Source organism: Eubalaena glacialis, chromosome 12, assembly GCF_028564815.1.
Source record: "Eubalaena glacialis isolate mEubGla1 chromosome 12, mEubGla1.1.hap2.+ XY, whole genome shotgun sequence".
NCBI lineage: Eukaryota > Metazoa > Chordata > Mammalia > Artiodactyla > Balaenidae > Eubalaena > Eubalaena glacialis.
Genome location: NC_083727.1, coordinates 44,527,149 through 44,543,335, shown reverse-complemented (window position 1 = coordinate 44,543,335; position 16,187 = coordinate 44,527,149). Strand labels below are relative to the sequence as shown.

The 16,187-nt window shown below is 31.6% G+C and overlaps 1 protein-coding gene across 1 annotated transcript in view; it reads left to right on the top strand.

Annotated features, from left to right (window-relative positions):
• The window catches only part of KPNA5 (karyopherin subunit alpha 5), a 39,834-nt gene extending 27,338 nt beyond the window's left edge, over nucleotides 1-12,496 (top strand). Inside the window, exons 10-14 of the mRNA XM_061206892.1 lie at nucleotides 1,616-1,694; nucleotides 3,598-3,723; nucleotides 4,327-4,454; nucleotides 7,199-7,377; nucleotides 12,214-12,496. Coding sequence (XP_061062875.1) covers nucleotides 1,616-1,694; nucleotides 3,598-3,723; nucleotides 4,327-4,454; nucleotides 7,199-7,377; nucleotides 12,214-12,401 — 700 coding nt within the window. The 3' untranslated portion in view covers nucleotides 12,402-12,496. The remainder of the gene's footprint in view (nucleotides 1-1,615; nucleotides 1,695-3,597; nucleotides 3,724-4,326; nucleotides 4,455-7,198; nucleotides 7,378-12,213) is intronic.
• The last annotated feature ends 3,691 nt before the right edge of the window (nucleotides 12,497-16,187 follow it).

The following is a 16,187-nucleotide window of genomic DNA, read 5'->3' as shown; positions in this document are numbered from 1 at the left end:
TCACTTGTATTAAAGATCATGTTTCTCTTTGCTGGGCTATTATTGCTACCTTCCTTAAAAAGAACAGATTTGCTTTACAAAGAAGTTAAAAACTTGTAAGAAAACTTGTTTTAGAAAGATATTGTAGTTTCCTCATCCTCTTCTTTTAAAAAAGTGTATTATCTTTCATCCTTTCTTCTTTTGTCAGAAAACCATTAGGTAGGCCCAAACAAGGTAGATGGTAGAAAAAGAGAGGTTCGATAAGGGGTTGTAGCCCTAGCTTGAGGACAGCATCTGAGGAGGATGGGAAGGCAGATCCAACAGGGGGATCAGATCAGGACCCAGGTTAAGGATGGCACCCACTAGAGCAGAGCAGATAAGCAGGCTGGAGCAGGGGTTGGAGCCAACACACTACGGGATAGGATAGCAGCTTAGCTGGATCAGAAGACTGGTCATATATAGAGAGATTATGATAATAGAAGCCAACTTCTTATTCTTAGAAAATGGAGATATACATATGAAAAGGAGAAAAGCCAGAATAATCTTGTGGTATTAGATCTGAAGTAGAGGTATCAATGTGAACTCATGGCTTTCATCATAAAGAGATAGATATAGAAAAAAATGTATATGTAAATATATGTGTATGTATGTTATGTGTCCTCTTAGGGGCCTGAGAGCAGTGACACATCTGTACTAACAAGATGAGCACACCAAATGCATAAATCTTGGTTTTTAAACACTATTCTCCACCAAGTAGAGTTAACAGGTTCTTGAAGAAATGACTAATTCCAGGGCTGGGACTGAGAAAAAAATAAGATGAACCCAGAAAGTAATGAGTGCTCAAATAATAGAGAAATGTCAAAAGGACACAGAAGTCCACTTGAAGGGGCTCCTACTGCTTAAACCTGGGATGATTTGAGCATTGAAATAAATTGTAGTAACATAACTTACTGAATAAAATAGGAATCCATGAGTCCACACTAAAATAAGTAGATAGATCAATAGATAGATAGAAAAGACACATAGTTGAAGTGATAGTATTAGAAAATCATCATGGGCAACAATACTAATAATTAGTAATAATTCAGACAATAAATATCAAGATATGCTAAAACTCGTGGTGAAAGTAGGTTAAGGAATGGGATCTTACATAGTCTAAAAGTAGTATTTCTTCACAAAACATTAATTATAAAGGGAAAAACGGTAATGTTAAAGTGAAGAAATCTGGGAGACACCATCTTAAGTGACCAGGGGCCAGTGCCACTATAATGGACAAAATAGATACCATATGCCATCCAATACTATGTAATGAAAAGACTATATAGCATTTGTGACATCTCAGCCAAAAGCATATAACTTGGTCTTAATCACTGAACCAAAAAAACCCCAAATAACTAGCTTGTGATTGTCAAAGGGAAAACTAAGGAACTGTTTTGAGTTGAAAGAGACTAGAGAGACATGGGTGCAACACATGATTCTGGGTTAGATTCTTTGTTATAGGAATATTACTGAGATAATTAGTGAAACTTGAATGGGATCTCTGGTTAGAGAGTATGCAAGAATTTTCTGTACAGTTTTTGCAAGTTTTCTGTAAATTTTAATATAGTATGTAAGTTCATATTTTTATTACTTTTAGGCACAATGATTATAAAGTTGTATCACCTGCATTAAGAGCAGTTGGTAATATTGTGACTGGTGATGATATACAAACACAGGTGAGTTCAGACTTTAATGTGATGAACTGGTAACATAATGAACTTTAAGAAGTTTATCATGTTTCATACCACTTGATTACATATTAATCAAGATGTTAGCATTACCATAATTATGCAGGCATCTACAATGTGACAATAAGCATATTTTTGATAGTAAGCAATCCATCTCAGATACCTCTATCTGAAAGCACTATCCTAGACCTATATTGATGTAAAGAAGTACAAGATAGGAGTTTGGCTCTTGAGGGGTTTACAGTTCAATTGAGGAGAAAATATATATTGAAACAAATCAAATTACCTGAGGTAGTATGTTTGCTGAGAACTGATTTGTCAGTAAATAGTATAAAAATTTAAAAAAGAGATCAGTGTGCTGAGAAATCTTTGTAGATTCCATAAAGGAGTTGGAACTAAAGCTAAATCTTAAAAGTGGAGAAGAATTTCAGCAGACTAGAAGAAATTTATGTGACCGTAGGTACAGAGACAGACGTGTGAGTTATGTTTAAGAAGCGTTAAACTTGACTGGTAAAGAAACTGCTAGTGAGATGGTGATTGATTATAAATAGGTTAAAAGTGGGGTTGGAAATGGAAGGGTCTTTTATAGTAAATTGAAGACCAATTATGAGAATGGAAGGAAGGATAGCAAGGAAACATTTCCAGATTGGTAACTAACTCTGTGTATGTGTGTGTGTGTGTGTGTCTTTGTCTGCCTCTCTTGGAGGATGGTGAGGTGTCAAAAAAAAAAGGTGTGTTGTCAGATTGACTTCAGATGTGGGGTAGTCTTTCTTGAAGACAGAAGCTTAAACTCTGAAACATTAAATTCTCCTTTGTTTGCCATCATAAAGTAAACTTTTTATTCTAATCTACATTCTTTCAGTTTTAATATTTTAAAGTCATATTTAGATACTTACCTTAGTTATCAAACAGTAGATCTTTAGAAATTGATAGTTACTAATTTAAAATAGCTCTTTAAAATAAAATGCACTTCTAAACATACACTGTTTTCAGCAGAATTTCGGTGCACTGCTTCATGTTTTTCACCAAGTAAACTTAATGTAAATCATTGTGTGTACTGTGAAAATGGAACATAATTAATCTTGCCATGGAATAAAGAATATAAAGAGACAAAGCAGACTATACTTACTTATAAAAGGAAAATGGAAAATGGAACAGTAAAAATTTTAATGAAACAGACTTATACACATTAAGGTTTCATAACAGTTATGGAATTAGATACTTTCAGACTGTTTGAGATATGTTGATAGATAGATATATTTTTCCCTGTATATTTTTTTCATTTGGCAAAACTTAGAGGATGGTTGCTGACAATTCACTAAATCTCTCTTCAAATAGTTGTATCAGTCGAACTCTGAATGTATTTGTAAACTTGAAGGACACACCTCTGAATACGCTGCTTTTATTTGCAGATGAGTGGATTGAGAACAGGGCACTTCACTACACCAACATTGAACAACTTTTGGCAAATTGGGAGGGTAGAAGACAGCAAGTGCTTAAGTTTTACTTTGAGAGGAATTGCTTTTTTCTTTTTTCTTAATGCAGTTAATGATTTTTAATGCAGAATGATTTTTGTGTTTCTAAATAGTATTTTTTTTTGAAGTTTTGAATTTTATTTTATTTATTTTTTATACAGCAGGTTCTTATTAGTTATCTATTTTATACATATTAGTGTATCTCTGTCAATCCCAATCTCCCAGTTCATCCCACTACCACTACCACCCCCCCGCTTTCCCCCCTTGGTGTCCATACGTTTGTTCTCTACATCTGTGTCTCAATTTCTGCCCTGCAAACCGGTTCATCTGTACCAAATAATTAGTATATTTTTGTGTATTTTTTCTCCAATAAAACTTTCTATTTCCATTTTTTTTGTTGTTGTTGTTTGTTTTAGGTAATTTTGAATTGCTCTGCATTACCCTGTCTCTTACACTTACTGAGTAGCTCAAAGGAGTCAATCAGAAAAGAAGCCTGCTGGACTGTTTCAAACATCACTGCTGGAAATAGAGCTCAGATTCAGGTAAATACCTTTCACATCTGAAAAAACAGGAAGATCTCAGGAGTCATTTTGGACGAAAGTCAGCATTTTATCGGTGATTTTTTTTAGTGAGTTACTAAAAAAAGATTCTTAAAAGATTCTTGAACAGTGTTTTAAAGAACTGGACTTCCCTCCTTTAAAATAATAACATTTACTTGTAGTAGGCATTCTAGTACAGTGCCTGACACATAACATTTAGTCTTTAAAAAGGGATTGAATTTCATTAGGCTTAAATATAAGTTAGGCAATGATCTTCCTCTCAAAGCTTTTAAATAATGATTTATTAGTGTCCCATCAAGCTCCTTGAGTCAGTGATTACTAATGCATTTTGATCAATCATATGCTGGTGCTTTATCATCTTTAAAATTTATATTCTGCTAATATATTCTCCAGTCTTAAAAAGAAAGTATGTGAAATTTTGTTGGAAGATTGGAAATAAAATATTTCCAAAGGTGTTTCCAAAAAGTCTGACATTTTAAAGCCAACAAGTTTCAAAATTTCCTAATATTTCAATATTTCCTAACTTCCTAATATTTTTAAAATAGTATTTGCATTGATTATGCTGTATTATTATTTTCTCCTCAGGCTGTTATAGATGCAAATATTTTTCCTGTATTAATTGAGATTCTTCAGAAAGCAGAGTTTCGCACCAGGAAAGAAGCAGCTTGGGCGATAACTAATGCAACATCAGGAGGCACTCCAGAACAGATAAGGTGTGAAACAGATTTTTTAAACTGTTCTATAAATGTAAATAGGACAAAATTTCAAATATACATATTTTTCATTTGTTGATGAAACTAAAACATTATTTCTAAGTTAGTTTCATAAGCATTTCTAATATGAAATGACAGCATTTGTTGTATCAGTTACTCATTCACAGTGGTTTATTTTTTTCATTTAAAGTATAATTAACATCATTCTCCTTGGCAGACTATTTATGAAAAATCAGAGGTTAAAAAAATCTGAAGAAGAAGCCTGTGTTAATTTGAAAAATATACTATCATGGGCATTAAGTATTTTTTAGGCCATTAAAATCACATGCATGTAACTTTATAAAATGGCTAATAAATTTAAATATCCACTTATTTAAAATAAAATTGAAATAGACATTCCTAATTGGTTGTTAGCTTTACCTATGGTTAGTATCTCACTTTTATTTTTCCATAAATTATTCTTTTTCTTTTTTTAGGATAGCTTTTTGATTCTAGCCTTTTATTGTTTATTTATTTGTTTCCTTTACTAACAATATAAATAATAGGTATATGGGCTTTGAAGTCAGCCTGCTTTCAAATCCTGTTCCTTCAATAAAAGATGTGTGACCTTTACAAAGTCATTTAGTCTCTCTAATCCACAGTTTTCTTCATTTTTTAAATGGATTCAATAATGGATAGTACCTTGTGGTAGTATGTTGACAATTAAATGTAATTCATACATTTAAAGTGCTTTACCATGTTGTCTAAACATTAAGGTCTGTACTAAGATTAGCTATTATCATTATTATAATTTTTATTATCAATTCCTAAATCTCATTTCGTCTTCTGCTTTCACTCTTTATTTTTTTTTTTTGGCTGTACCTCGTAGCTTTCAGGATCTTAGTTCCCCAACCAGGGATGGAACCCATGCCCTCTGCAGTGGAAGCACAGAATCCTAATCACTGGATCGCCAGGGAATTCCCTGCTTTCACTCTTTTTCCCTCGATAGCAAAATTCTACTTTGCAATTCTATAAAAGCCTGACTTCCTACAGAATCTTCTTGTTCTGAGGATCCCTTCATGAAACTCAGGACTTTTTAGGTTTCTTTAAGTGACTATTTAGGAAATATTTTCTAATGCATATTTGATTTATTTCTTAATTTGTAAAACAAGAAGTCAGGCTGCTATGCCATTTTACAAATCACGTAGAGGATTTTGAAATCTACTTATTGGGAGATCATTGTCTCTTATTGCCTTCATTTCTACTGTTACCTTCTTTTCTCAGATTCATATCTCTACATGTTGATAACATCTGTCTCTGCTTTTTATTTTCCATTCCTCTTCTTTGATTTAATTAGTATTATTTCCATTTCATTTGTGTCATGAATACAAGCAGTAATAAAACAAGGTCTTTCATTTGTTCTAACTTGTATTTTTTTTTAATGCTGCTGTCATTTTTATCTGCTTAGGGGCCCAAAGTTTGTTTGTCCACCTATAAACAGTTGTATTTTTTTCAATTTATTTTCGTCTTTGTGTCTGTTCCGTATATTATTCCTTAAAATGTATTAGTATGAATCAAGTGTCCAAACTGAGATCATTATTTTTCTAGCCAGTTTTCACCATTTCATTAACTCTACATATATGGGAAGAAGTCTTGATCTCAGATAAGGTTCAGCATGCATATCACTAATATTTACTGAGTGCCAGTTGTTGTGCTAAGTCGTTTCAATTATTGAGCATCAGCAGTGCATCAGATACTTTCAAGTATTTTATTTACTTTAACTTTATAACTCTGTGAGATAGTTATTCATTCAGCAATTCTATTTGATCAGTCACAGTAATAGTGTATGGCAAGTGAGTGCTCCAGTGAAGGTATGCACATTTAAAAAAGCCAGGGGGTGGGGGGATGGAAACTAACTGTTATTGAATGCCTGCAGTATTCTCACAGCAACCTTCTGAGTTTGGTACTATTATTATTCCCACTTAAGATGTGGAAACTGAGGCACAGAGAAGTTACTCAAAAATCACACAACTAATAAGGAGTGGAATTAGGACTTGAAGGCATGCAGCCTGGCTTCAGAGCATGTTTAATATGGATTTCAGGACATGCTTAATGTGGACTTTTTGCCAAGTGAACAAATCAGTTACTTTAAAGAGCTAATAACAACTAGAAAAGGAAAAAAGCATTAGGAAATGAGTAGAATAGTTTTTGTGATCATTATTTATTAAAATTATTCACAACATGGCCTGTTTTGCTCCTAGAAGCCTTCTATGCTTCTGAAACATAGCAGATGTTTTAGAACATTAACTACAATTGTTTTTGTGGGAAATTTCCTGAAGTTTGATTTAGATGTCTCTTCTCCGTCTTCATTTCTACCTACCCCCATATGACTCCATGTGTTTCATGGGCTAACTAACCGTAAAAAACAAAAACAAAAATAAACCTTGAGCCCATTATTCTTAGTGCTCATATGCTATGCAAAAACAGGTGTAAGTACCAATTTGCTTGCATGTATTTTTTTGCAATATTTGTAATACCATTTATTGCTAATTATGTTAAATTATGAAACTAGGAGAGTAAGAATTTTCAGGTTCCTATGTAAGTGAAAATTTAAATTTTTTTGATGTTTGAGATTGTATAGGAATACTTAATTGTTTATGTAGCATTTCGCTGAAGAATATTTTCATGTCATTGCTATAAATAATATTTATTTAAATCTTTAAAAATGTTTTTTCCCCACTTTTCTTTTTTTAATTACTCTGAAGGTATTTGGTAGCCTTAGGCTGCATTAAACCACTTTGTGACCTATTGACTGTTATGGACTCTAAAATAGTCCAAGTGGCTTTAAATGGACTTGAAAATATTTTACGTCTTGGAGAACAAGAATGTAAGCAGAATGGAATAGGCATTAATCCATACTGTGCCCTCATTGAAGAAGCATATGGTAAGCAGTCAAAAATTTATAAGTACTATCAATTTTTTTAATTGAGATACAAGTGATATATTACATTGGTTTCATGTATATAACATAGTGATTCAATATTTGTATATACTGCAAAATGAGCATAATAATTTTAGTTCATGTCATGAAACATAGTTAAAAATTTTTTTCTTGTAATGAGAACTCTTCAGATTTACTCTCTTAGAAGCTTTCAAACATACAATACAGTATTATTAACTATAGTCCCCATTGCTGTACATTACTTCCCCAAAGCTTGTACAAACTAGAAGTTTGTGCCTTTTGGCAGCTCCTTTCACCCATTTAATTCACCCCCCACCTCCTGCCTCTGGCAACCGCCAATCTGTCTGTGCTCTGTATGTATGAGCTCGTTTTTTGTTTGTTTATTTATTTGTTTGTTTTTTTAGATTCTACATATAAGTGAGATTATACAGTATTTGTCTTTATCTATGACTTGTTTCACTGACTGTAACGCCCTCAGGGTCCATCCAGGTTGTTGCAAATGGCAAGATTTCCTTCTTTTTTATGGCTGAATAATATTCCACTGTGTGTGGAATGAATATATATATATATATATATATATATATATATATATATATATATCACATTTTCTTATCCATTCATTCTTTGATGGATACTTAGATTGCTTCCATGTCTGGGCTATTGCAAATAATGCTGAAGTGAACATGAGGGTTCATATATTTTTTGAGTTAGTGTTTTCATTTTCTTCAGATAAATGCCCAGAAGTAGAATTGCTGGATTATACAACACTTATATTTTTAATTTTTTGAGGAGCCTCCGTACTGTTTTCCATAGTGGTTGCGTCAGTTTACATTCCCACCAACACTGCACAAGGGTTCCCTTTCTCCACATCCTTGCCAACACTTGTTATCTTGTCTTCTTCATAATAGTTATTCTAACAGGTGTAAGGTGATATCTTGTTGTGGTTTTGATTTGCATTTCCCTGATGATTAATGATGTTGAGCATCTTTTCATGTACCTGTTGGCCATCTGTGTATCTCCTTTGGAAAAATGTCCATTCAGATCTTCTGCCCATTTTTTAACGGGATAGTTTGGTTTTATGCTATTGAGTTGTATGAATTCTTTATATATTTTGGATATTAACCCCCTACCAGGTATATGATTTGCAAATACTTTCTCTCATTTCATAGGTTGTCTTTTCATATTGTTGATGTTTTCCTTTGCTGTGCAGAAGTTTTTTAGTGTGATGTGGTCCCACTTGTTTATCTTTGCTTTTGTGGTCTTTTCTTTTGGCATCAACTCCAAAATTCAAAAAACCATCGCCAAGACCAATGTCGAGGAGCTTACCACCTATATTTTCTTCTAGGAGTTTTACGGTTTCACGTGTTACATTCGCGTCTTTAATCCATTTGGAGTTAGTTTTTGAGTATGGTGTAAGATGGTGGTCCAGTTTCATTCTTTTGCATGTAGCTATCATTTTCACAGCACCACTTATTGAAAAGACTGTCCTTCTCCCCCATTGCATATTCTTGGCTCCTTTGTCATAAATTAATTGACTATATGTATATGTGTGGGTTTATTTCTGGGCTCCCTATTCTGTTCCACTGATCTGCTTATATGCCAGTACTATACTGTTTTGGTTATTATAGCTTTATAATATAGTGTGTAAATCAGGGAGCATGATGCCTCCAGCTGTGTTCTTCTTTCTCAAGATTTCTTTGGCTATTTGGGTTCTTTTGTGGTTCTATACAAATTTAAGATTAATTGTTATATTTCTGTGAAAAATGCCATTGGAATTTTGATGGAGATTGTATTGGATCTGTAGATTGCTTTGGATAGTATGAACATTTTAACAGTATTAATTCTTCTAATCCATGAGCACAGAATGTCTTTCTGTTTATGTGTGTCTTCTTCAATTTCTTTCATCATAGTTTTCATTGTACAGGTCTTTCATGAACCTCCTTGGTTAAGTTTATTCCAAGGCATTTTATTCTTTTTGATGGAATTGTAAATGGGATTGTTTTCCTTATTTCTCTTTCTGATAGTTTGTTATTAGGGTATAGAAATGCAATAGATTTTTGTATATTGATTTTATATCCTGTGGCTTTACTGAATTCATTGATTAGTTATAACAGTTTTTTGGTGGGGTCTACAATTTTCTGTATATAATATGCCATCTGCAAATGGTGACAGTTTTACTTCTTCATTTCTGAATTGAATGACTTTTATTTCTTTTTATTGCCTAATTGCTCTGGCTAGGACTTCCATTACTATGTTGAATAAAAGTGATGAGAATGGACAATCTTGTCTTGTTCCTGATCTTCGAGGAAAAGCTTTCAGCTTTCCACTGTTGAGTATGATGTTACCTGTGGGCTTGTCATATATGGCCTTTATTATGTTAAGGTACATTCACTACTATATACCCACTTGGTTGAGAGTTAGTCAGTTCTTAATTATCTACCATAGGCATTTTCCCCCTCTAATTCTATAAAAATATTTTGTGTAAAAGCAGTATAATATTTTTGATATCTTTTTTTTACAGTTACCCTTAATTCTATTATCCTAACAATTTCTTTTTACTATTTACCATCCTTTTTACATTGTCCTTATGCAGAATTAGTTTACATTGATATAACTGCAGTCCATGTATAGTTTGGTGTTCTACTTTTAACATTTTGGAGAATTTTACATTTTCTCCAAACAATACATAATTTCTATGATTTGCATAATTTTCTGTGATTTGCAATAGCCACATAATGTTATAAAAAGAGAATGTTGCATGCTGTTTTAGGCATATTAAGTGGGGTTTTAGCCACACTCTTGTAGTTGACCATTAGTTTGTTTCCAATTCGTTTTGCACTTTACATATGCCAAAATAAACATCTTTCTGATGCTTATTTTTTATTTTTATTAAAAATATTATATTATTAATATATTTTAATATTTATAATATACAAAATAATAATATACAGATAATACAAAATATAATATACAAAAATATAATATATATTAATATTTTTCTTCTGTTGAGTTAATATTTGGGGATAAAATTTCAGGAATATTATTGCTGAGCTTGGGCACAAACTTCTTTTTAAGTTTTTGATATGTTTTCTCATTTTGCTTTCTGAAGGCATGTTACTCGGCAGTGTCACTGCCTCTTACTTGTTTTGTTGATTTTGCTGATTTAGCCAATGTAAAATGGTACCACCAAGTTGCTTTTATGTGTTTCTTGTTTTATTACATGTAGAAAGTGGTGTGTATTTTCCATGTGTTAGTATATTTCCTTATCTCAGTTACATCTTTATTATACTGTGTCCAGTTACCAACTTGTCTTTTTTTTGGTAAAAATTTGAATTAATTTTATTTTATAGTTTATTTTAATATGGGTTTTCTCCCATCCTTTTTACCTTTTTAATTTAATGAGATAAACCATGTTCTTTTATAATTAATAAATGGTTCAGCCTAATATTCTATTCCTTCAAAGTTTACAAAGTCATTGTCCTCACAGAGATTTGATGAAAATTATTTTATTTATTGGCTAGATTTTTCTGATTGGAGTCTTAAAATATTTAACTTAACTCACATGGAATTTATTTTAGGATAACACATGAATCTAAGTCAGTTTTTTTTCCTCTCAATATATTTCCATTAAATATTCACTTTCTGTCTTAAGTCCTATTATATTATATGGTTGAGTCAAGCTTTTATTTGTGATTCTTGAACCAAGCCTGGGAGATCGCTTTGCCTTTATTTCAAATTATATAATGTCAGTGGTTAAAACATCATATAAATAAAAGATATCAATCACTGATTTAAGAATATTTCCTTACTACAATCATTATTTTGATCCCAAGTTATACTAGAGTTTAGGCTATTCTATGATTGTATATAGATATGACTACTTTGCTTATTCCTTATATCCTGCAATCATATAATTGAAGAGGTTTATCTGTAATAAGTGGAAAAGATTTTTAGCATCACCCAGACTTATATGTAGATTATTTTCTTGTAAGCAATAAAATAGAGCGCTGTAGATTCTCCTTATACTATCGAAATGAGCTTTTTCAGTTTCACTTATAGGCTGTATTGGATTTCCAAATAGTATTCATTTATCCTTATTGATACCTTTTGGCTCATTCTGTGAGAGAACTTGTGTGGTAGCTTGCTTGTATTTCAGTTTTTTTATTTTTATTTTGTTGCTTTCCCTTTTTGTGCTTTTTATTTAGCACAATTACTCTGGAAACAACTTGTGGCGTTACATAATGTAAAACTGTCATTTTAAAATTCAGAAACTAAAGTACAGAGGAACCAAACTTATTTGGGAAAAATCACACAACTAGAAGGGTGGAGTCTATGATCTTCCTACTCCCCAGCCTGTGCTTATTCTTCATACCACATTGCCCCATTCTTTCATTCTTGAAGTATAAGGCATAAGTGTTGGCTATCAGTATGTGCAAAAATTAGATAAAAGTTATGATATCACTTATATGTAGAATCTAAAAAATACTACAAACTAGTGAATATAACAAAAAAGAAGCAGACTCATATAGAGTAAACTAGTGATTACCAGTGGGGTGGGGGAGTGGGAGGTACAAACTACTGGGTGTAAGATAGGCTCAAGGATGTAGTATACAACACAGGGAATATAGCCAATATTTTGTAATAACTGTAAATGGAAAGTAACCTTTAAAAATTATATTTTAATCTTTTTAATTAGATAAAAATAACAATCCAATTGCCAGTGGACTGATGGATGCTATTGATTCATTATTTTGACTTAAATATATGTTGAAATTCGAGTAACAACTTTGTTTCTGTACATATGCTTTGCATTAATAGGCCTGGATAAAATCGAATTTCTGCAAAGCCATGAAAATCAGGAAATTTACCAAAAGGCTTTTGATCTGATTGAACATTACTTTGGTGTAGAAGATGATGATCCCAGTATTGTACCTCAAGTGGATGAAAACCAACAACAGTTTGTATTTCAGCAGCAGGAAGCACCAATGGAAGGGTTTCAACTTTAACTTGGTAGGAGGAAAAATTAATGGCTAAAAAGGGTAGCTTCAGATATCTCCCCTTTCTTGTAATGTCATTAGGAATATTTGATGTGTTTTTATGTAGAACAAAAAAGAAAGACGTTAATGCACTTTTAAAAAGCAAAACAAAACAAAAGTTTCCATCCATATGCAACCTTTTATAGTTTTGTTGTTATTTTGGTGTGCCTGTATATATGTCTTTCATTGTTTTATCTTTTTCTTGTATCTATTTGTGAACAGTTAAATACATTATGAGATTATTTAATAATTTAAGCCTGAAAAGGAAAACTTTGGTAAAGTATTACAATAATGGTTCTGAATTTTTCTAGCATTCTTGGAAACTGCACATTAGCAGTACAGCTGTCGATAATTGCATTTTGGCAGTAAGTTTGACATGCCCATTCTTTACTAAATCTACCTCTCAAAGCAAAAACAAAACAAAAGAGCTTCAGAAGCATGAAACAGAGAAAAAGCTAAATTAGAATGTGAAAATAGCTATTACCTTAAATTATAAATCACTGTGCTATAGGTTATACTTTGCAAAAAAAAAAAATTACAACAGAAAACCTGTAAAAGTTACTTATAAAATGCAGAAGAAATATTGTACTGATAATCAATTAAAATGTGGCAATTGTGAAGAGAGAAGCTGTTCTTCATGTTGAACACATTAAAATGATTACACAACATTTAAATGTTTGTGTTTTTAACATATAAATGCTATTATATTAGTATATTTTGTATTTTGACCAAATATGCTAACATTTTTGAAATAGTGTTTTATTATTTTTTCACTGCTCATTTTGAAGAGCATCATGATAGAGATGCCATCATGAATCTAAAGTAGTGCTGCATAGCAAAAATAATACTGTATTCCTTTCTCTGATTTTTCAGAGCAGTAATTGAAAAGTTTCACTTTCTATGTAATAATGAACTTAGGTACTTGAATGGCAAAATTCTCCTGAAGAAATCACCTTGTTATGTGTTAAATTTTATTAAATGCACTTAATGGTTTGGACATAAAAGGATGATATTCATGAAAATTACTAAGGATTCTTTAATTGGTTGAACCCTATATTAGGATTATTTTCCCCTTTGGTGATCCTCAGAGGGTCAAACTGCTGCTTGTTAATGAACCATCGTATTAGATTACATTTGTATCAGATTCGTCAATATAATGTATGTGTTTATGTATTAACAGCAAAAACCTCTTCATACTGTGAAACTTTAAAAAAAAAGTTTCAATAGAAAATTATATATATATATTTATTTACAGATACATATATATGTGTGTGTCTGTGTGTTTTTCTCACAGTACTATACTTGGTAGTTTTCTAAGCAGATATGGTACTGTTGAATCAGTCTTTTCATTATTATAGTTATGTGCAGGCTATTTACATTTCCAGTTGTATACCTAAAATACTTGTTTAAAAATTAGTTTACTGATGTTTTAAGATGGGAACTAAAAGCATTTTTGATATGATTCATAGTCTATTCTGTAAAGAAAGATTTCATTTATGATAGCATTTATAATGTTTCTGCTGGAAATCAGAGGTATGTTACAAGAAGAAAATGTATATAGGAGTACTTTTAAATAGTATGACACTTTGTAAATTAAATATCATGAAACTAAGCTTTTGGCAAGACACTTAAAAACCTACAAGCTATAGAATACAGGTTTAAATGGTGTCCACAATGCTGACTGCATCTGCCAAACCTCTTTTATATTGTTAAGTAGAAGATTGTATCTGTGCCCTTTTTATTGTAGTAGAAGTTATGAAGTTCAGTATATGTATATTCAAAAGAACAGGGTAGTTATATTAAAGATCACCAAATTGATGGTGAATTTATCAGATAAACACTTTTTAGTGATGCAGATAGTCTAAGTATCAGGTGACAGGGTGTTCCACTCTTTCTAATCAATTGAACTTGTTAATGCAGCATAATTCATAAACTAACCAGCTGTGCCTGCTTTTTTTTTGAGGACCCTGTAGTCACATTAATAAATCTAAGCTAAGTCTTTCAAACAAAATAGTTCTTACAGAAGGAAAAATAATAGAAATAATAGAATGACCTTTGAGGGGAGGATTTTTAAAATTTTTGCCAGTGAAACAAGCATTATATCTCTAAGTATAGAATTTGACCATATTTTAAGCATTTATATATAAAATTATATTTAATTCATTGGATCTGTTACTTGGGTAATTAATTTGATTAGATTTGAATGCAAGGGGTAATATGTAATAGTTGGTGTGCTGATGACTTTATTGAACCAATACTAGCAAATACTTTGTTCCTAAAAATTTTTTTAATATGACTACTCTTTTCAAATGTACTATTTTAAATGCTCCAAAATGTATTTTCATTAATCTTCACTGACCCTTGTGGGAAAAATTTTCTTTTTTCAACTTGCTTTCCTAAGATTTATTATATATATTTTAATCCGAGAGAAACTGTGCCAAAAAAAAAATGAAAACATGTTGTAAAAGGGCAATGCATGCAACATTAATGTAAAAATCAAGAGAATACTTGAAAGAGTCCTTTACATTTATTTAATTAAATTCGGTGTTTTATTTTTGTCTGAATTTGAATTTTTACTAGCTAATCTATGCAATTATGCTTACTTGTTTTATATTTGTAAGTACTTGACTCAATGCCCTGGGGTTGTTTTTACTCTAAGTTTTATTTTGAAAATTGTTCCTAGAACTTAATTTTTAGTGTCATTTTGTTCACTTGCTGGTAGCACTAGAACAAGAAAGCAAAAAATAAAAACCAAAAAAAAGTGATAAAATCTGTTGGCACAGAAACAGCATATCATTTGGTAACTGTAAAACCTATTTGCAGATAAAGGTTGATTTTTTTTGGATAAAGGACTTTTGTTGGACAAAGCATTACCTTTGCCTTCATATTTTTTCTTCTCTCAAGAAGGAGCATTATGGAAAAAGTAATTATAATACAAAGTCTTAGTGGATTTTTGTTGCTGTTCTAAATTCAGCAATCTACTGGCTGCTTTGTGAAACTGTGAAATCAAAGTAATTGTTGTTAACCTTTACTCATTTTAGTTCATGGCATTACTGTTTTATGAAATGTATTAGGAGCCGATATGATGGATCTCTAAAAGGATAATGCATCTTTAAATTCTAATTGGGAAGTGGGATATTCTTGCCAAACTAAATAAACCAACATTTGAGTAGTATGCAATATTATGAAATGTTACAGCACTATATTAAAAATAATAAAATACTATTTTACAATTGCATTTATATAAGTGTATCTGTTTCATTTGTTTTCACTTATGATTGTATATGCCTAATAAAGCAAAAATAGATGCCCTGATTCATTAAAATTCCATCCCCTTTCTAAAACCAGTAAGATTTCATTGGTAGCATTATCTGATAAAGTAGTATGTTGCTTTTATTTTAGAACTTGTATATTCATCTGTAACGGGGAACATATCCAATTTATCTTTGTATCTCAAGCCTTGGCAGTTAGTGGGACATTCACATGTTTCAACTGAGATTATTTTTCCTTTTCTGTTATTTTAATGCAATACAGTGCATTTATTTAAGGCTTAGAGTTTTAAACCTAATAAATAGGAGGGAATGTCTGATTTAACTTTCTTAATGTACTGTGAAACACAAAATCACACAGTAGCCAAGCTTAGGCCCTCCTAACTTAGTGTTTTTATTTTTTTTCTTCTTACACTACCATGGTTTTCTGTTGTTCATTTTTTTTGGGGGGGGGAGGGTGTTTGTTTGCTTTGGCTGGCCTCATTTC